This window comes from Rattus norvegicus, chromosome 5 (genome assembly GCF_036323735.1).
Source record: "Rattus norvegicus strain BN/NHsdMcwi chromosome 5, GRCr8, whole genome shotgun sequence".
Classification (NCBI taxonomy): Eukaryota; Metazoa; Chordata; class Mammalia; order Rodentia; family Muridae; genus Rattus; species Rattus norvegicus.
The window spans coordinates 19,320,038-19,340,135 of record NC_086023.1 but is presented as its reverse complement, the minus strand read 5'-3'; the positions used below and the strand labels follow the sequence as shown (position 1 = coordinate 19,340,135).

General features: G+C 44.7%; 1 protein-coding gene across 2 annotated transcripts in view; it reads right to left on the bottom strand.

The window, feature by feature from the left end:
- Positions 1 to 20,098, bottom strand: part of Rgs20 (regulator of G-protein signaling 20) — a 129,874-nt gene that overhangs the window by 71,987 nt on the left and 37,789 nt on the right. Inside the window, 1 exon segment of one of the 2 annotated variants that reach the window (NM_001402015.1) lies at positions 7,058 to 7,372. In NM_001402015.1, the coding sequence (NP_001388944.1) occupies positions 7,058 to 7,372 (315 nt within the window). 2 annotated transcript variants of the gene reach the window in all.

Sequence of the window (20,098 nt, the reverse complement as noted above, 5' to 3'; positions counted from 1 at the left end):
AGGGCATAAAATAAAGTCAGGAAGCTGATGCAGAGAATATAAATTTTTCATAGTTGATTATTTGGAATTTCAGAATTCAGCACAACTGACATAAGAGTCTATGGAAGTGATTAGCTGTAGGAATGCAGACTTAGAAAAAGCAAGTCTGCACCTAAAGTGTGGGGAACTGAAAACTATTCTATATTATGACCTTGAGCAGAGGTGATGTATTGCCCACCCCCAGGGGAACCTGTCAATACCTAGAGACATTTTGGATTGCCATGTCTTGGGGAGGTCTTTACAGACACCCACCGGGAGGGGTTGGGAATGATGTTGTGTATCTCATTGAAAAGTCTTACACAGAAAGCAGCTATTCAGCCAAATGCAGGGAGCCCTGAGATTGGGAGCCATGACCTAAGTGGAATTAGAAGATGCTATGCCTATGTTTCAGTTGAGAGACTCTTTCTTCATAAAAAGACTAATGTGCACAGCTTCTGCATCTAAACTTCTCTTGTAAGCACTAGAGATAGATGAAGAAGTCAGGCATAGTGTTATAGGCCCGTAGTCTCAATACTCAGGACACCAAGTCAGGAGGATCACAAACTTTAGATTCTGGGGTTTAAAAATTGGAATAGGATGACTAAAGAAAATATACGTGTATGCTCATATTCTTTTCTGTGTTGGGAATCAAATTCAGGGCTTTGGGCTTGCTAGGTGAATACCCTTACATGCACTTTTAAACAACCGTCTATCTTGTTTCCGTCATCACTAATTATCAACAAAACTTTTACTGAAATTAATAAACCTTCTATTTCATTAAATCTCACTACCACCCCATAATCGGCCGCCAGTCCGATAGGGTCAGAATGGAATATGATTATTTCTACTGTCCTTGAACCTGGCCATACAGCCCTGAAGGAGTTACATGGTGTTTTATATTTGAAGCTGGGGTGTAGTTTAGTTATGATCACAGATGGATATCTGAGGCTTTCTGTGTTCATCCCAAGCCTGAAAGTACATGTAGATTCACCACACACACACACACACACACACACACACACACACACACACACACACACACACCACTGTGCCACCCAGGTGTTATCCTCGCTGTAGCAGTGCAAGACGTGTGATCTAACTCTGAGCTGTTCACTCTGGGGCATTAGGAAAAGGCAAGCCAGATCCCAGGCCTTTGCTTCCTCACTGTTAGACAGAAAAGCACAGGACACCACCCAGCTCTCCTCAGGTCAAATAGCTGTGCGATTGTGCATCAGATGCCTTGGTCTTAAGTACATGCAGTAACATGGACTTGAATGGATTTTATAACTACAAATCAGGATGGTCGGCTGGCTTTAATAACTTGGGAAATAACTGAGATGAAATAACACTGCTGGGACAAGGTAGCATCTTACCCATGTTTCACAGATGATCCCTGGCACAAACAGAATCAAGCCAGCAGACTAGAATCTAGGTAGTCTATTTCACAAATTCCTAATAATGGAATATCACCTTGAACATTCCGTCTGGAGGGCCATCAAAGTTGATTATGAATGGCTTCTGCTAGCACCCACTCAATTGTACTAGGACCCCTGCAGCTATGTCTGAACACTCAAACTCTCAGTTCAAGGTAACAACATTCAGGGAACATCTCAGACAGCGCTGGTAGTCAGTGACTCACACACCTATTGTACTGCATGCTAAACTGTGACTCAGAGTCAATCTATTAGCTGTTGAATGACACTGGGCTTATTTGAATAGAAGCTCGCATTGTGAGTCACCTGGTGGTGCTGTGAAGAACCATCCTTCAGATTTCCCCTTGGACAGTGATTCATATGATAATCGATCGCACTTCGACCTGACTTGACTGACACATGTCATCATTTCAAAATTCATGTCTGTGGAACTGGCTTGGGATTATCCTAGAAAGTTACTCCCTGTTAAATGCCCAATATTTCTAGAAAAAAAAAAACCATCCTGAGATGCAAAATCAAGGGTTACACATCCATTCTGCATACATACAAGGGAGAACCATGGTCTTCTTCGTCAAGGGTGCAGCACAATTCCTAGAAATACTTCCCCCAGAAAACACCCTGCTTCTTAAAATAACCCTGTAAGGGAAGACACAACCCTGCACTCCAGCTGTTCCCACCATCTAGTTGCTCAACTGTCCCAGTGAGGGCTGCTCACTTAAGCTGTCTTCCTCAGAGACAGTGAATATGGCTCCACAGAAAGACAGACTTGAATGCTCAAGTAGGGACACACAAGAAGATTTTAAGAACTGGAATTTGACGTCCCTAGCAAAGTTCCTTTATTCAGATAGGCAAGATTTTTCTCTTTAACTTGCCAGTTCACAAGATCTGAAAGAATAAAATTCTCCTGTATGACTTTAAAAAGCTTTCCTAAAAGACTTTCTCATGGGAATAACTTTCAGACAAGTAGGAAAGAGATTTTTAAAACAGCTTGAAACTGTTTTCTAATATAAAACTTCTCAAAGGTATTAATAGAATATGCAACTGAATGCATCCCCCTTCTGGGACCTTAATTCTGAAGCTAGTGTGGTATCAGCTTGTCCTAAGACCTTTGTGGTTGTGTCTTTATAATACCAACTATCATGGCCACAACGCCTTGTCTTTCTTGGTGTTGAAACTAACATACACTGTATAGTTCATCCTTCTATGCACACCTGAGCTTCTCGGTTGTGAAAGGAGTCACAGATCCTCAGTGTAGTTTGTCAGAGCTCTAAGGAAAAAGTCAGAATTCTAATCTTCCTTCAGACCACCAATAGCTGAAATCCTAAACTCTCTGAATGTTTCCTCGCTGGTAAAACAAAGAATTTTGAATAAGTAATTAGGTTAATTATAATCATCCTATATTTTTTAGTTTTCTTTAAAATATTTATTATTTTTTAAAATGTTAGCCTATCTCATATAGTAAGTCTCCAAACTTTCTTAAATAAAAGATCAGGAACCTTAATTCAATATTAATATTGGCTTTTTTTAAATAAATACTGTGATTTAATATATAATTCTTTAAATGTGTTTAACAAAGGGAACTCTTTTTCTGTTTGAGACAAGGTATCATGTAGCCTAGGCTAGCTCTGAATTTGCTATGTAAGGGAGAATGGCTTGAGCTTCTGATCCTCTTGTGTGCTGGGATTACCTCCATGGACGCCACAGGGGTTTACACAGTGCTGACTCTGGAACCTGGGTCTGGAACCTCGGGCTTTGTGCTTTTAGGCAAGTGCTCTATCAATTGAGGTATATGTCCAGCCCCCAGAAACCCAACTCTTTAAAACATTTATTTATTACTACTGGGTGCTTGTTTGTTTGTTTTTATGTATCCCCAAATATTGGAGGTGTGCTGAAGACATGGTTCATGCTGAGGTCAGAGGAGAATTTTGTGCAGCCAGTTCTCTCCTTCCACCTTTACGTGTGTTTTGGGGTGCCTGGGCTTAAATCTAGTTCCTCAGGCTTGCATACTAAGGGCCTTTACCTGCTGTAACATCTTACCAAACCCAACTCGTTTAAAGAGAAAAACTCTTTAAATTATGTTAGATGCTTGTAGGCAAATATTTCTTAATTATCCACAATGGAACGGTCCAGTGATAGAGAAATGAACTATTTTTTAAATTTAGGTATTGAGAGAAAACATTTACTGCTTCATGGTTTTGACAACGAAACCCTCTTTAGTGTGTAAACATACTGTTTACAGCATCTGAAAATAGGTCCCATGCTCCCGGGCTTTATATTCTTTTATTTATTTATTTATTTTTGAGGAAGATTGGCAATATGTAGCACTTGGCCTTAAGGTCTATATTTTCTTCTCCAGCCTCGGAAGAGCTGGGGCTAGTGTTGCACGCGTACTTACACGCTCATGGCTTTAGGTTTTGAACTCCACTTGGCCAGTGTTGTATCAATATAGCAGTATGAATAGCTTTTCAAAGAAATATTTCTTTTATTTTATGTCTATGCATGAGTGCCTGCATGTATGTGGGTACACCACAAGTGCCAAGTGCCTGCTGAGGCAAGAGGATACTGGATCCCCTAGAACTAACGCGATAGGTTGTTGAGAGTGGGCTGGGAGCTCAACTCATGTCTTCTATAAGAAGAGCTATACTTTCTTTTAACCCATGAGCCATCTGTCTCTCCAGCGCTTTGACTAGTTTTTGCAGAGCACAAACTCAGAAATTGTGCTATTTTAACCTGTAGCGGCAACTGGCCACCAAGGCTATCCAGCCAGCTATCTGGCTGTGAAGTCTTGGAAACCCACAAGAGGGTGGCCTTCACCAGAGCCTCAGGAAGGGAGAGGGATTTTCTTTCCAGCCCTCTCCCACAGGCCCGAAACTCTCCTGCACCACCACTTTGTTCACGCTGTGGAGCTGTTCTCCACCTGGGGGCGCAGAAGCAGCAAGTGGCTCCTGCCAGAACCCCCTTCCCCGCCTTAACCCGGCCCCAAACCCGTTTTCATCCCACGTCTACCAGCGGCTGTGTGTGTGTGTGTGTGTGTGTGTGTGTGTGTGTGTGTGTGTGTGTGTGTGTGTGTGTGTGTTCTTGCCCAGGTTATCCTTGCTGTTTATGGAATCCAGGAAGATCCTGACCCATCCAAGCCTCAGAGAGCCACCTCTCCCAGCGCCCCACCTCCAGATCCGCGCGCAAAGGGTAGGTCGTAGCGCCCGCACACCCCTCCGTGAACGCCCACCTCCGGTCGCCCACTCCCTATGTGTGGAAATCCTGCAGCTCATTGAAACACCTCCCCAAACACCCACCCCACCCCCGCGCCATGCCTCTTCCCGGGCCTTACTCACTCCCCTGAAACAGTAGGCGGGGATAGCCACAAACACCAGATCTCCGAAAAAGCCCACCCTTGTCCCAGGGAGTTGTCTCCCTTAAGGCCCCTTGTCAGTCCAATTTCCCCAAGTCTGAAGGCACCAGTGTACAAAGACCCGACTCCCCATCGTTCACCTCCGCGCAGCCTCTCTGCCTCCTACCCAACCTTCAATAGCTGCAGCCTGGGCACCCCCGCTGGTTCCAACGTCCCGAAACCCTCTGAGTGTGGGAATTAGCTCTCCAGCTCGGTAAGGACAATCCCCAGCGCCTGTCCCTTAAGCCACTGTCCTGTCTACTCAGTTGTCCGGTGCCTGCTGCCCTCAGCGCTTGGGGTGCGGTCTGAGCGCCTACTTCCAGCTCAGCTCCACCAGCCGGCCGGTGATGCGCTTCTCTGAAAGGGAGGTAGTGCGTTCCGGGAGTGTCACCTCCTTCCCACCCGCGCTCAAACTGCCCGCCTCGGGTCCTCAGCCCAGGGCGCATCCTTCCCCCAACTCAAAGAGAGCTGGGGCGCTTCCACTCGCTCGGGCTTTCCCAAGTGGTTGGCATGGCTGATCTGCACTTTAGATCTCAATGACATTTTTCGTCCCCCACGGTCTCGGACTCGGGACCACCTGCTGGGTGGGTCTAATAATAACTGATCACGATGGTTCGGAGCCCTCCTTCAGACAATGATATGCCTCGAACCCACAATCCACTCGTCACAAATGACTAACCCAGAGGGCGATGGCCAGCCAGGGATTGCAACACTGGACAAGAAGGGATTGGCGTCCCAGGTCCTCGAGCTCCTTCTACAGCCCGGTCCAGGGTCAGAGAGGAAGAGAGGGTGGACGCCAGGTACTTACCAGGTTAGGGTCCTCTGGACTAGCCGAAGGGGAAGCTCCGGCCCTCGGGCCTCCGTTGGCCGTGCGCATGCGTCTAGAGTGTGCCTTAGTTTTCTTACACTTTAAGCGCGGTTCCTACTCCGCCCGCGCTGGCTCTCTGCCTCCCGCCCTTTCCTACGTTTCTGGGTCTAAGCTCCGGAGCTCTTCTCTCTTCCTCCTCCTTTCCCTCCTGTGACTCCTCTCCGCCCCCGCGCCCGCTTTCCTAGGGCAGGGCAATTCCCCGGCTCGCCTCCTTCTGGCGGCGGCGCGCAGCACTCGGAGGCTAGGGGTACTCCCTAGTCCTAATGCGGGCCAGCGGAGCCCCGATTTTGGCTCCTCTCTTCTAATCGCAGCGAAATAGGGGGTGCGGCGGGAGCGAGCTTTGATGCAAGGCTCTCTCTCTCTTTATTCCCTGGCTTTAGCTTGCGGGGGTGTATGGGGGAGTTTCCAGAGCGCATGAATGAATGCTAGGACCTTGTGAATGAAGCGATGCTAGGGGGCCAGCGTGGGGGTAAGGGAGGGGTCGCGAGAGGAGCTGGTGCTTTGTACCCCGGGTCGCGCCTGCTAACTGCCCGCCCCTGCAGGGCAATCCCCACTGTCCCTTTTGACTCTAGCGCCACTAACCTCCGTCCCCAACACTCTCGGTGCAGCTTCCCTATAGATCTGTTCTCCTACTCTAGGCAGTGGTCCTACTCAGTCCGGGCCAGCCAGAGTCGGATGGCGACTGGGGATGGCAGGATGGAGTGTAGGAAAACCTAATCCTAGACTTCGGTTGACCAACCGCAGTCCTTCGACAGTCTCCTCTCCCTTTCACTGGAGACTCAGAGGTGGGAGGGGAAGCCCCGCGCAGCAGCAGAACCTGGCGCCTATCTCTGAGGACGCGAGGTGTCCGGATCACCGCGGCTAGTGGAGTCACCCTTGGAGTAGGTCCCCCGGGCACTGGGCTTGAACTTGGAGGGCTAAACTCAAGCAGCAAAGTGACCTGACACAAAAATAACATCATGCCATTTCTTCCCTCTTCCTGGGAAAGGGCAGAGGAATAGGGTCGCGAATGCTGCTGTGAGCGGTGACAACGCCCAGGGATGCTTGGGGAGGCTCGAGGGGGAGCTGCAACTACAGTTGGAAAAGATCCTCGGAGGCGCCAGAGGACTTCCTCCTGCTTCCTAGGATGGTAGAAACAGAATAAATCGCTTGGGAGAGAATAGCTTCTAGTGCCTCCGCGGAGGTGGGAGTGTCCGGGAGCCGCAGGTGCCCTTTCCTCCAGTGTGCCCAGCCCTTTCAGAATCCGGGTGCCAGAACGGGGTGGGCTGGGTCAGTCAGGATTAGAGCGAGTGGGAAAGGCTGGGGCCTCCGGAAGCCGAGGGTGGGTTTGGTGGAGTCCCCAGTACTTACAGATTCCGGCGAACTCTTCCCAGTACAGGCGTCCTCTTCTCTGAGCTCCTGGCTCGGACTTGACAGCTTCAGACGACGACCCCTCGGAGGTCGTCCTGGCAGTGCCATTGAGGCCACAAGTAGAAACAGGAGGCGGCGGGGCACTGGAGAGAGCCAGGCCGTAGGCCAGGAGCTTGGCTGAGAAGGAAAGTCCCAGGGTCGCAGGCGAGCCGCGGGAGGGGGTCGCCGCAGAAGACACAAGAACAATCTCCTGTGGCTGGAGAGCAGGCTAGAAAGGTGGCGAAGTAGAGTGGGCGCGTTGGGCGAGTCTGGGAGCTGTGCAGGGCGGTCGGCGGGAAGGGTGTGTAGGAAAAAAAGAAACAAAACCAGCACATCATTACGATCTTGTCCAGTCACCTATTTCCGACTTTGCCGAAGCATTTTGAGAATTTACTTTGGGGGTACAAGAGAAGGTCGGTGGAAGAGAAAAGAAAAAGCACTAGGTTAGTTTCTTCCCACCTTTAAAACTACATTGCTCAACGCTGTGGTCTCTGAACCAGAGCTGTTGCCATTAGTCAGTACCCAGCCGCTCCATAGGAATGCAAAATTTGTGTCCCTTTCCCACTTTCTGTTTAGTTCATCAGAACCTGCACACTTACACCCCCATGTAATCTGTGTGCACATTAAACATAGTAGGCGTCATCGTCTATTCATTTTTGCAAAATTTCCTCTTACCTTCCCTCATCAGAATCCTCCTCCTCCCTCCGTCCTTCTCCAGTAGACCACTATCTACCTGAAGTCAAAATAGACTTGGTTACCAAACTGGGGTAGCTGTTAAGTAAGACTTGGATGGTTCTCAGGAACAATGCCAGACCTACCTTACACTGGGAGGCGGGGGGAGGGGGAGGGGGAGGAAGTGGCCAATTTGGTTTTAGCATTCAGCGGAGTGGAGAAACAGTTTCCTTAAGCATTCTTACTGCAGGCCTCTTTTTTGAACTCCATGTGTACATCTTATTTTCAGAGTTCTTCTGCTTCCTGAAATGTATTCCTTTTAAGGAAACTTAAGCATAAAAAAGGATGAGAGTGAACATGCCTTTTCTTTTTCTTGGAAAGTTAAAAAGCTATCATTCTTGGGCCTGTTTAGTGTAGTAGTCAGGAGCACAGGGTCCTAGAAATAGCCTTTTCACTAACAACCCCCAACTGTGGGGATGACACTTTAATGTCCAAGTTTATTCTACTTTTGTTAAAATTAAAGAAGGAAGTTAGTCTTTAAAGAGAGTGGGAGTGATGGATGGCGCATGCTTTTAATGACAGCACTTGGGCAGGCAGAGCTCTGAGAGTTCAAGGTCATCCTGGTTTACATAGGAAGTCCCAGGACAGGCAGGACTATGTAGAAAGCACAGATAGACCTTATTTGCGCGCGCGCGCGCACACACACACACACACACACACACACACACAGACACACACACACACCCTACAAAACCTACTACTCAAAACAACGTTTAACTTAGTGGGAGAATTAAGATGCAATGCGAGGTTGGGAATGAAGCTCGTTTGAGAGAGTGCTTGCTTCCCTTGCATGAAGCTCTAGGTTCTGCACAGCAAACTGTCCATGTGATAGCAATCTCACACTGGAGGTGGTGCCCAAAGGACAGGAAGCCCAGCACTGGGTGGTGGAGGAAAAGCCATCTTTGACTTAATGAATTTGAGGTCAGCATAAGCTACATAGGAATCTGAGAACCTGCCTCAAGCAAGATGAGGAGGAGGAGGAGGAGGGGAGGAGGAGGAGGAGGAGGAGGAGGAGGAGGACAAGGAGGAGGAGGACAAGGAGGAGGAGGACAAGGATGAGGAGGAGGTAGAGTTGCCAAAAGAAATTTCTTCAAATACATTCTTTACTGTTTTTAAAAATTTGTTGTTTGTTTTGTTGTTGCTGCTGTTGAGACAATGCCTTGCTGAGTACCTCAGGCTAGTCTTAAGATTTCCATTCTCTGGCCTTGGCTCACTGTTTCCAGGTATGTGCCAGCCTGCGCCTTAGTGAAGGCCATGGCTTCCATCTTTAAGCCTGTCTTAGCTTCTTGGGCACTTACATTTAGTGTAGTTACAAACTGGAACCTAACATTGCCAATACAAACACCTCCCTCAAACAAAACACAAAAACATTTCAATCTGTCTGTGAATAAAAGAGTAGTGCTTGCCAAGAAAAATGAAGGGGGAGGCGGGAAGCCAGGAATAAAAGTGACAGTGTGTCCGGGCTTGGGCTCCGGAGGGGAGAGCACCAGGGAGAGCTGGGCTCGGGTCCCAAAGGGGCGAGGCGCGGGCACTCTCCAGGGTCCTGACGGCAGGAGCGACCGCGGGCTCTCCTGGGCCTGGCTAGGTTCCCGGACTTGGTAGTCACTCGGCCTGCCTGTTTTCTTTAGGCGGTGAAAACCTTGTGGGAAGGGATTGTCGCGGAGTGGAGATGGGGGAAGGGAAACCTAGCAACCCATTCTCATTCATGAGGCCTTTTCTGGGAAGCTGCCGAGCCCTGGCTGATTTTGTCACTGTCGTTTGTATGCGCGGGAGAGATCTGGGTTTGCATTTCCGCGTACATACTGTGTTGTTTTCCTTCAATACTGTTTCTTGGGCAATAGGGCCATTTAGAATTTTCATTCTCCAGGTTCACAGGCCCTCGCACCTGCCTTTGCCACGGTGCTCTTAGTTTAGCAGATGAAGCTGTGAATGCTAGAGGTTTCTGGAGATGTGCCAACAGCTCACTTGTGGCGGGCAAGGGAGCCGTTTGGAAAACTCAGATCGGCTACCATCTCACCTACAGACCGAGAGTCGCTTTGCCCTGGGAGGGGGCAGTGGTAGTCCTCCAGCCGTGTGTGTGTGTGTGTGTGTGTGTGTGTGTGTGTGTGTGTGTGTGTGTTCGCGCGTGTGCCTGTGTGTTGGGGGTGGAGTGTTCAACTCATGCCAACACACTTGGCTGCACCGAAGAGCCGGACCTGGGCGGGTTCTTATGGGTTCAACTACCCGGACCACCGGTCTGGGCCACACCTGCTCCTGGCTTTTGAGCCCCACCCAGGTGCAGAGTAGCCACTTGGCAGCGGCGGTCCCAGAACCCGCCGCCAACCTGTGCAGGACGCCAGTCACTGGGTGAAGCTACTGAGTTAAAACAGGACTGGCTCCTTTCCAGAGACCTACACCCGGACTGTGCCCAGCCTCAGCCATTGCTACTCGCCCACACACAGGGAAATTAGAATGCAGTGAAAATGCTGACAGCGCCCTGCACACTTCCGAGACTCAAGAATTTGGACTGCATCCAAGGAGCCTGAAGAAGCTTAGGGAATTTTGTAGATCCCCGCCTTTGGTATCATCAGCTCCTGCCGTGTGAAAACTCGACCTTCCTTTTTCCTCCCCCCATTCCCAGTCTTCCCAGTCTTTCTCAAGCCCCTTCTTTGGGTATGCTTCATTAGGCATTTAGTTCCGGTCCTCTGCTTCAACACAGAGAGTCTTTTGAGGGAGCTGTGAAGTGTTCAGGAAGAAAAAAAAACCTAGCAGATTCCAGAAACAAAGTTTATACTCATTTGCTCATGTGGAGACACGCACCATTTAGGCTCCTGAGACAGTTCTTGGCCCTGGAAGCCTGGGTGGGACCCCAGGCATAAGTCTGGTGGATGTGGTATAGTAATGATCTAGACCGCCCCAATAACAAGGACAAAGGAAGCCATGGAGTATTGATGCAGCCACAAAATTTGATCTAAGAAAAGTTATAACAGAAAATACCATCAGTTGTCTGGTCTCAGCCCCCAACTTTCAACTCCTCTGTACTGCAGAGGCCCTGTCTTTCCCAGTCTGCCATCTGAGGTGTTAGTAACATTAGTCAAAAAGTGAATTCATCATGCAATCCCCACTCCTGGAAGTCTTTAGATCAGCACTATGCTGATTGAATGTCGACCTCCCTAATTAATCACATTGTCCGTTGAAGACAATCAAAATGACTTTCTGCACAGTAGAAAAGACACACTCAAATCAAAGTAAACAACACAGCCTTGCTTCCCAGGCAAACTGAGATTCTTCATTTGCATTTAAACAGTAGCACTACGCAGAGTGCCAAGTGCCAATTAAACCACCCCTTTCCCAAACAGGCTGAGCACCTGTAGAGCTGAGACAGATTAGTTTTAATTTTATGAACTGATCTGTTTTCTCTGAAACCTTATGTTTTAAAATACTATTTTGTTGTGGCTTAGCCATATTGCATTTTTAAATGTTTTGCTATTGAAAACATCAACATCATTCTTTTTCTAGGACCCAAGGATCCAGTAGACAGCAAACGAGAAGTAGAAAGGCAGATTTTGCCTGCAGTGATCTAAATTGAGCAAATGAGGAGGTGATATCTGAAGTAGAACATGGCTAATAGAACCACAGAGTATTATTAATTCGAGTACCACCCACCTATTAATAACATGCATTTACTAAAAGCATTTTCATTCTGGAAGCACAATGATTTGAAATAATATTTTTACAGCTCACACTTAGTTCTGACTAATTATGTAATGACTTTTAGCATGTACTATGCCTGAGACCTGTGTGGAGAAGTTGTAGAGACACTGTACAAGGGAAGTAATGATGATGAGGAAGGAGGAGCCAAGCACAGAGTAGAGTGGGACAGAAGTCAGCTACTCAGGAGCCACTTAAGTCAGAACAAACGACACTCAAAGCTCCTCCTTCCTGGTTCTGTCAGAGGTGGCAGGACTCATCTGTCATCAAGTAAAGGGCTCAGGAGTGAAAGTGGGCCTTTGCTTGAGTATTTGTCATATCTACTGTGATTTGATCATGTTCATTCTGCTATTTCTACATTGGCTGACTTACAAAACTGAGTTCTCTCTAAGTTACTTACTCTACCCTGTCATGTGATGCCCTGCAGTCATAATGCATCTGGGAGGTTCTTATTAGATGCAGTGCAAATGCTGGGACTTTGCCTCTGGACTTTTCAGTTGCCAACAAATGTCTATTCTTTATTTTGTAATGGAAATCAGAAGAGGAAGACAAGATCCAAAAGTAAACTTCTGATCTCCACCCTCTTCTCCTTCTCAGTCTTTATCAGATCAGTAATCGTCAACCTGGTTATTATTTTTTGAAGCAAAGTTGAAATTTATTTAAAGAAGCATTTTTAACAGACTTTAAAACAGTTGTTACTAGAATCAGAGGCTTTACTTAGGAAAGAGTAAGGCAGACCCAAGAGCATTGGTGTGGGTTTCTCAAGGAAGAATCTCCACAACTTGATTATTTTGTTCAACGTTCAGTTCCTCCCTCTACATCCTGGATGCTGGAAACTGAACACAAGGCGTGTTAATGCTATACAAGCACCCTACCATTGAGCCTTACCCTATCCCCTGGCTGTTGCTTATTAAAACTCACTGTCTAATAACTCCTCGTTTTCACAGATCACTAGCTGTTTTAACAGCTGACTTGACCCTTTCCAATCTACATCTGAAAACTTGAACTGGACACCTCAGGGTATGGCCTTGTTTGGAAGCAGAGTTGTTTCAAATGTTATTAGTCAAGGTGAGGTCATGCCAGAGAAAGATGGCCTTTCTGCTGAGTGCTTTCTTTATGGGGGAATGTGGACCTACCTTTGCGCATGGGAAGAATGTTGTATAGGCATGAAGATAGAGGTCAGGATGTTGTGTCTGTAACCCAAGCAAAGTCAGAGATTCTTAGCAAACACTAGAGCTCAGAAGAAGCAGCCTAGGACAATAGGAATTTGGCCTCCAGATTGCAACACAAAAACCCTGACTGAGTTTGTGGCCTGTTTGTCCTGTCCTGCAGATTTCAGAGTCAAGACAGCACAGTCAGTTCTTGAATTTTTCAAGCTGTTGTCATGTTTCCCAGACTTTAGTTTTGTCAGTGTTCTTAACTTTCTAAAGTTAAAATAAAACTTTTTTATTTTACAATAAACACACACACACACACACACACACACACACACACACACACACACCCCTCACATATATCCACATATAAATATTTAACTACTGTAAAAGAAATTAGTAAGAACCTTGTTTTATGTTTATTGCTCTCTTAAAAGTTCTGAAAACAATGCTTGGCCCTTGACAAAGGGACCAATAAAGAGTTAACGATCAAATTAGCTACAAATAAATAAAAATTATTAAGCCAGAGAGGGCACAAGATTGTTACATATGCTACCATATAGATGAATCTTGAACATCTTATGCTAACTGAGAGAAATATAGGAAGACAAATATTGCAAGAATCCATTTGTATGAGCTACCAAGAACAGACAGAGACAGAAAGTAGAATAGAGGGTCCTAGGGACTGGAGAGGGGAGAGTGAAGCTAGTGTTGGATGGTCATAGAATTTCTGCCTGGAAAGAAAAAAGATCTAGAAGTAGATAGTGGTAATGTGTACGAAACATGATAAATGAACCTAATGCCACTAGTCACACAGCTAAATGGCTAATACTGTGAGTTGTGTGTTGTTTCTATTTCATTGCAATGAACAAAATCACCTCTAAACTGCAAGGGGATGGAGATAAACTCAATGGCAGAGCACTTGCTAGGATGTGCCAAGCCCCAAATACATTCCTAGACTTGAAAATACAAAGAAGCAAGGGAATGAACACACTCTTGCAGGCATCTCCCGACCACTGAGGACAAAGGGACGGTACAACAAGATGGCTGCTCCTTCTCTTAGAGTTTTCACTCGGATTCTCTCGCTTTTGTGTATGCTGTCATCATTCAGAGGTTTGTAAGGTACACACTGCCTAGCATATGTCCTCTCCTAGTATTTACTGAAAGGTAAATTTTAGCACCAAGAAGTAGAAACATATCTGGGACAGAAGCAGGGACTGGGTAAGAAGGGTTGAAGGGCATTTCATGTTACTACAGTTTTCTACATTTATTTTTATTTTTTCTTTCTTTTTTTTTTAGCTTGAAGATCTTACTTTATTTTATTTTTTTTTAACTTGAGTATTTCTTATTTACATTTTGAGTGTTATTCCCTTTCCCGGTTTATGGGCCAACATCCCCCTAGCCCCTCCCTCTCCCCTTCTATATGGGTGTTCCCCTCCCCATCCTACCCCCATTACCACCCTCCCCCAACAATCATGGTCACTGGGGGTTCAGTCTTGGCAGGACCAAGGGCTTCCCCTTCCACTGGTGCTCTTACTAGGCTATTCATTGCTACCTATGAGGTTGGAGCCCAGGGTCAGTCCATGTATAGTTAAAGATTTATTTTTAATGCGTTTTATGTACATGAATGTTCTGCCTTCATGAACATCAGAACAGGGAATCAGATCCTATTATAGAAGGTTATTAGCCACAATGTATATGATCGCTGGAAATTGAACTCAGGATCTCTGGAAGAGCACGCAAGTGCTTTTAACCATTAAGTGTTCTCTCCAGTCCCTACAAAAAAACATTTTTTTTTATTAATTTGAGTATTTCTTATATACATTTCGAGTGTTATTCCCTTTCCCAGTTTCCGGGCAAACATCACCCTCCCCCCTCCCCTTTCTTATCGGTGTTCCCCTCCCCATCCAACCCCCATTGCCACCCTCCCCCCAACAATCTAGTTCACTGGGGGTTCAGTCTAAGGAGAACCCAGGGCTTCCCCTTCCACTGGTGCTCTTACTAGGATATTCATTGCTACCTATGAGGACAGAGTCCAGGGTCAGTCCATGTATAGTCTTTAGGTAGTGGCTTAGTCCCTGGAAGCTCTGGTTGCTTGGCATTGTTGTTCATATGGGGTCTCGAGCCCCTTCAAGCTCTTCCAGTTCTTTCTCAGATTCCTTCAACGGAGGTCCTATTCTCAGTTCAGTGGCTTGCTGCTGGCATTCGCCTCTGTGTTTGCTGTATTCTGGCTGGGTCTCTCAGGAGAGATCTACATCCGGCTCCTGTCGGCCTGCACTTCTTTGCTTCATCCATCTTGTCTAATTGGGTGGCTGTATATGTATGGGCCACATGTGGGGCAGGCTCTGAATGGGTGTTCCTTCTGTGTCTGTTTTAATCTTTGCCTCTCTATTCCCTGCCAAGGGTATTCTTGTTCCCCTTTTAAAGAAGGAGTGAAGCATTCACATTTTGATCATCCGTCTTGAGTTTCATTTGTTCTAGGCATCTAAGGTAATTCAAGCATTTGGGCTAATAGCCACTTATCAATGAGTGCATACCATGTGTGTTTCTCTGTGATTGGGTTACCTCACTCAGGATGATATTTTCCAGTTCCCTCCATTTGCCTACGAATTTCATAAAGGCGTTGTTTTTGATAGCTGAGTAATATTCCATTGTGTAGATATACCACATTTTCTGTATCCATTCCTCTGTTGAAGGGCATCTGGGTTCTTTCCAGCTTCTGGCTATTATAAATAAGGCTGCGATGAACATAGTGGAGCATGTGTCTTTTTTATATGTTGGGACATCTTTTGGGTATATGCCCAAGAGAGGTATAGCTGGATCCTCAGGCAGTTCAATGTCCAATTTTCTGAGGAGCCTCCAGACTGATTTCCAGAATGGTTGTACCAGTCTGCAATCCCACCAACAATGGAGGAGTGTTCCTCTTTCTCCATATCCTCGCCAGCATCTGCTGTCACCTGAGTTTTTGATCTTAGCCATTCTCACTGGTGTGAGGTGAAATCTCAGGGTTGATTTGATTTGCATTTCCCTTATGACTAAAGATGTTGAACATTTCTTTAGGTGTTTCTCAGCCATTCGGCATTCCTCAGCTGTGTATTCTTTGTTTAGCTCTGAACCCCATTTTTTAATAGGGTTATTTGTCTCCCTGCGGTCTAACTTCTTGAGTTCTTTGTATATTTTGGATATAAGGCCTCTATCTGTTGTAGGATTGGTAAAGATCTTTTCCCAATCTGTTGGTTGCCATTTTGTCCTAATCACAGTGTCCTTTGCCTTACAGAAGCTTTGCAGTTTTATGAGATCCCATTTGTCGATTCTTGATCTTAGAGCATAAGCCATTGGTGTTTTGTTCAGGAAATTTTTTCCAGTGCCCATGTGTTCGAGATCCTGCCCTAGTTTTTCTTCTATTAGTTTGAGTGTATGTGGTTTGATGTGGAGGTCCCTGATCCACTTGGACTTAAGCTTTGTACAGGGTGATAAGCATGGATCGATCTGCATTCTTCTACATGTTGACCTCCATTTGAACCAGCACCATTTGCTGAAAATGCTGTCTTTTTTCCATTGGATGGTTTTGGCTCCTTTGTCAAAAATCAAGTGCCCATAGGTGTGTGGGTTCATTTCTGGGTCTTCAATTCTGTTCCATTGGTCTATCTGTCTGTCTCTGTACCAATACCATGCAGTTTTTATGACTATTGCTCTGTAATACTGCTTGAGTTCAGGGATAGTGATTCCCCCTGAAGTCCTTTTATTGTTGAGGATAGTTTTAGCTATCCTGGGTTTTTTATTATTCCAGATGAATTTGAAAATTGTTCTGTCTAACTCTTTGAAGAAATGGATTGGTATTTTGATGGGGATTGCATTGAATCTGTAGATCACTTTTGGTAAAATGGCCATTTTTACTATATTAATCCTGCCAATCTATGAGCATGGGAGATCTTTCCATCTTCTGAGGTCTTCTTCAATTTCTTTCTTCAGAGTCTTGAAGTTCTTATTGTACAGATCTTTTACTTGCTTGGTTAAAGTCACACCGAGGTACTTTATATTATTTGGGTCTATTATGAAGGGTGTCGTTTCCCTAATTTCTTTCTCGGCTTGTTTCTCTTTTGTGTAAAGGAAGGTTACTGATTTATTTGAGTTAATTTTATACCCAGCCACTTTGCTGAAGTTGTCTATCAGCTTTCGTAGTTCTCTGGTGGAACTTTTGGGATCACTTAAATATACTATCATATCATCTGCAAATAGTGATATTTTGACTTCTTCTTTCCCGATCTGTATCCCCTTGACCTCCTTTTGTTGTCTGATTGCTCTGGCTAGAACTTCAAGAACTATATTGAATAAGTAGGGAGAGAGTGGGCAGCCTTGTCTAGTCCCTGATTTTAGTGGGATTGCTTCAAGGTTCTCTCCATTTAGTTTAATGTTAGCAACTGGTTTGCTGTATATGGCTTTTACTATGTTTAGGTATGGGCCTTGAATTCCAATTCTTTCCAGGATTTTTATCATGAAGGGGTGTTGAATTTTGTCAAATGCTTTCTCAGCATCTAATAAAATGATCATGTGGTTCTGTTCTTTCAGTTTGTTTATATAATGGATCATGTTGATGGTTTTCCGTATATTAAACCATCCCTGCATGCCTGGGATGAAGCCTACTTGATCATGGTGGATGATTGTTTTGATGTGCTCTTGGATTCAGTTTGCCAAAATTTTATTGAGTATTTTTGTGTCGATATTCATAAGGGCAATTGGTCTGAAGTTCTCTTTCTTTGTTGGATCTTTCTGTGGTTTAGGTATAAGAGTAATTGTGGCTTCATAGAAGGAATTCGGTAGTGCTCCATCTGTTTCAATTTTGTGGAATAGTTTGGATAATATTGGTATGAGGTCTTCTATGAAGGTCTGATAGAATTCTGCACTAAACCCGTCTGGACCTGGGCTCTTTTTGGTTGGGAGACCTTTAATGACTGCTTCTATTTCCTTAGGAGTTATGGGGTTGTTTAACTGGTTTATCTGTTCCTGATTTAACTTCGGTTCCTGGTATCTGTCTAGGAAATTGTCCATTTCCTGCAGATTTTCAAGTTTTGTTGAATATAGGATTTTATAGTAAGATCTGATGATTTTTTGAATTTCCTCTGAATCTGTAGTTATGTCTCCCTTTTCGTTTCTGATTTTGTTAATTTGGACACACTCTCTGTGTCCTTTCGTTAGTCTGGCTAAGGGTTTATCTATCTTGTTGATTTTCTCAAAGAACCAACTTTTGGTTCTGTTGGTTCTTTCTATGGTCCTTTTTGTTCCTACTTGGTTGATTTCAGCTCTGAGTTTGATTATTTCCTGCCTTCTACTCCTCCTGGGTGTATTTGCTTCTTTTTGTTCTAGAGCTTTTAGGTGTGCTGTCAAGCTGCTGACATATGCTCTTTCCTGTTTCTTTCTGCAGGCACTCAGAGCTATGAGTTTTCCTCTTAGCACAGCTTTCATTGTGACCCATAAGTTTGGGTATGTTATACCTTCATTTTCATTAAATTCTAAAAAGTCTTTAATTTCTTTCTTTATTTCTTCCTTGAACAGGTTATAGTTGAGTAGAGCATTGTTCAACTTCCACATATATGTGGGCGTTCTTCCCTTATTGTTATTGAAGACCAGCTTTAGGCCGTGGTGGTCTGGTAGCACACATGGGATTATTTCTATCTTTCTGTACCTTTTGAGGTCTGTTTTTTGACCAGTTATATGGTCAATTTTGGAGAAAGTACCATGAGGAGCTGAGAAGAAGGTATATCCTTTTGTTTTAGGATAGAATGTTCTATAAATATCTGTTAAGTCCATTTGGCTCATGACTTCTCTTAGTCTGTCTACGTCTCTGTTTTATTTCTGTTTCCATGATCTGTCCATTAATGAGAGTGGGGTGTTGAAATCTCCTACTATTATTGTGTGAGGTGCAATGTGTGTTTTGAGCTTCAGTAAGGTTTCTTTTACGTATGTAGGTGCCCTTGTATTTGGGGCATAGATATTTAGGATTGAGAGTTCATCTTGGTGGATTTTTCCTTTGATGAATATGAAGTGTCCTTCCTTATCTTTTTTGATGACTTTTAGTTGAAAATTGATTTTATTTGATATTAGAATGGCTACTCCAGCTTGCTTCTTCAGACCATTTGCTTGGAATGTTGTTTTCCAGACTTTCACTCTGAGGTAGTGTCTGTCTTTGTCTCTGAGGTGTGTTTCCTGTAGGCAGCAGAATGCAGGGTCCTCATTGCTTATCCAGTTTGTTAATCTATGTCTTTTTATTGGGGAGTTGAGGCCATTGATGTTGAGAGATATTAAGGAATAGTGATTATTGCTTTCTGTTATATTCATATTTGGATATGAGGTTATGTTTGTGTGCTTTTCTTCTCTTTGTTTTGTTGCCAAGACGATTAGTTTCTTGCTTCTTCTATGGTGTAGCTTGCCTTCTTATGTTGGGCTTTACCATTTATTATCCTTTGTAGTGCTGGATTTGTAGAAAGATATTGTGTAAATTTGGTTTTGTCATGGAATGTCTTGGTTTCTCCAACTATGTTAATTGAGAGTTTTGCAGGATACAGTAACCTGGGCTGGCATTTGTGTTCTCTTAGGGTCTGTGTGACATCTGTCCAGGATCTTCTGGCTTTCATAGTCTCTGGCGAAAAGTCTCGTGTGATTCTGATAGGTCTGCCTTTATATGTTACTTGACCTTTTTCCCTTACTGCTTTTAATATTCTTTATTTTGTGCATTTGGTGTTTTGACTATTATGTGACGGGAGGTGTTTCTTTTCTGGTCCAATCTATTTGTAGTTTTGTAGGCTTCTTGTATGCCTATGGGTATCTCTTTCTTTAGGTTAGGGAAGTTTTCTTCTATGATTTTGTTGAAGATATTTACTGGTCCTTTGAGCTGGGAGTCTTCACTCTCTCCTATACCTATTATCCTTAGGTTTGATCTCCTCATTGAGTCCTGGATTTCCTGTATGTTTTGGATCAGTAGCTTTTTCCGCTTTACATTATCTTTGATAGTTGAGTTGATGATTTCTATGGAATCTTCTGCTCCTGAGATTCTCTCTTCTATCTCTTGTATTTTGTTGGTGAAGGTTGTATCTATGTCTCCTTGTCTCTTCCTTTGGTTTTCTCTATCCAGGGTTGTTTCCATGTGTTCTTTCTTGATTGCTTCTATTTCCATTTTTAATTCCTTCAACTGTTTGATTGTGTTTTCCTGGAATTCGTTCAGGGATTTTTGTGATTCCTCTCTGTAGGCTTCTACTTGTTTATTTATGTTTTCCTGTGTTTCTCTAAGGGAGTTCTTCACGTCTTTCTTGAAGTCCTCCAGCATCATGATCAAATATGATTTTGAAACTAGATCTTGCTTTTCTGGTGTGTTTGGACATTCAGTGTTTGCTTTGGTGGGAGAATTGGGCTCTGATGATGCAATGCAGTC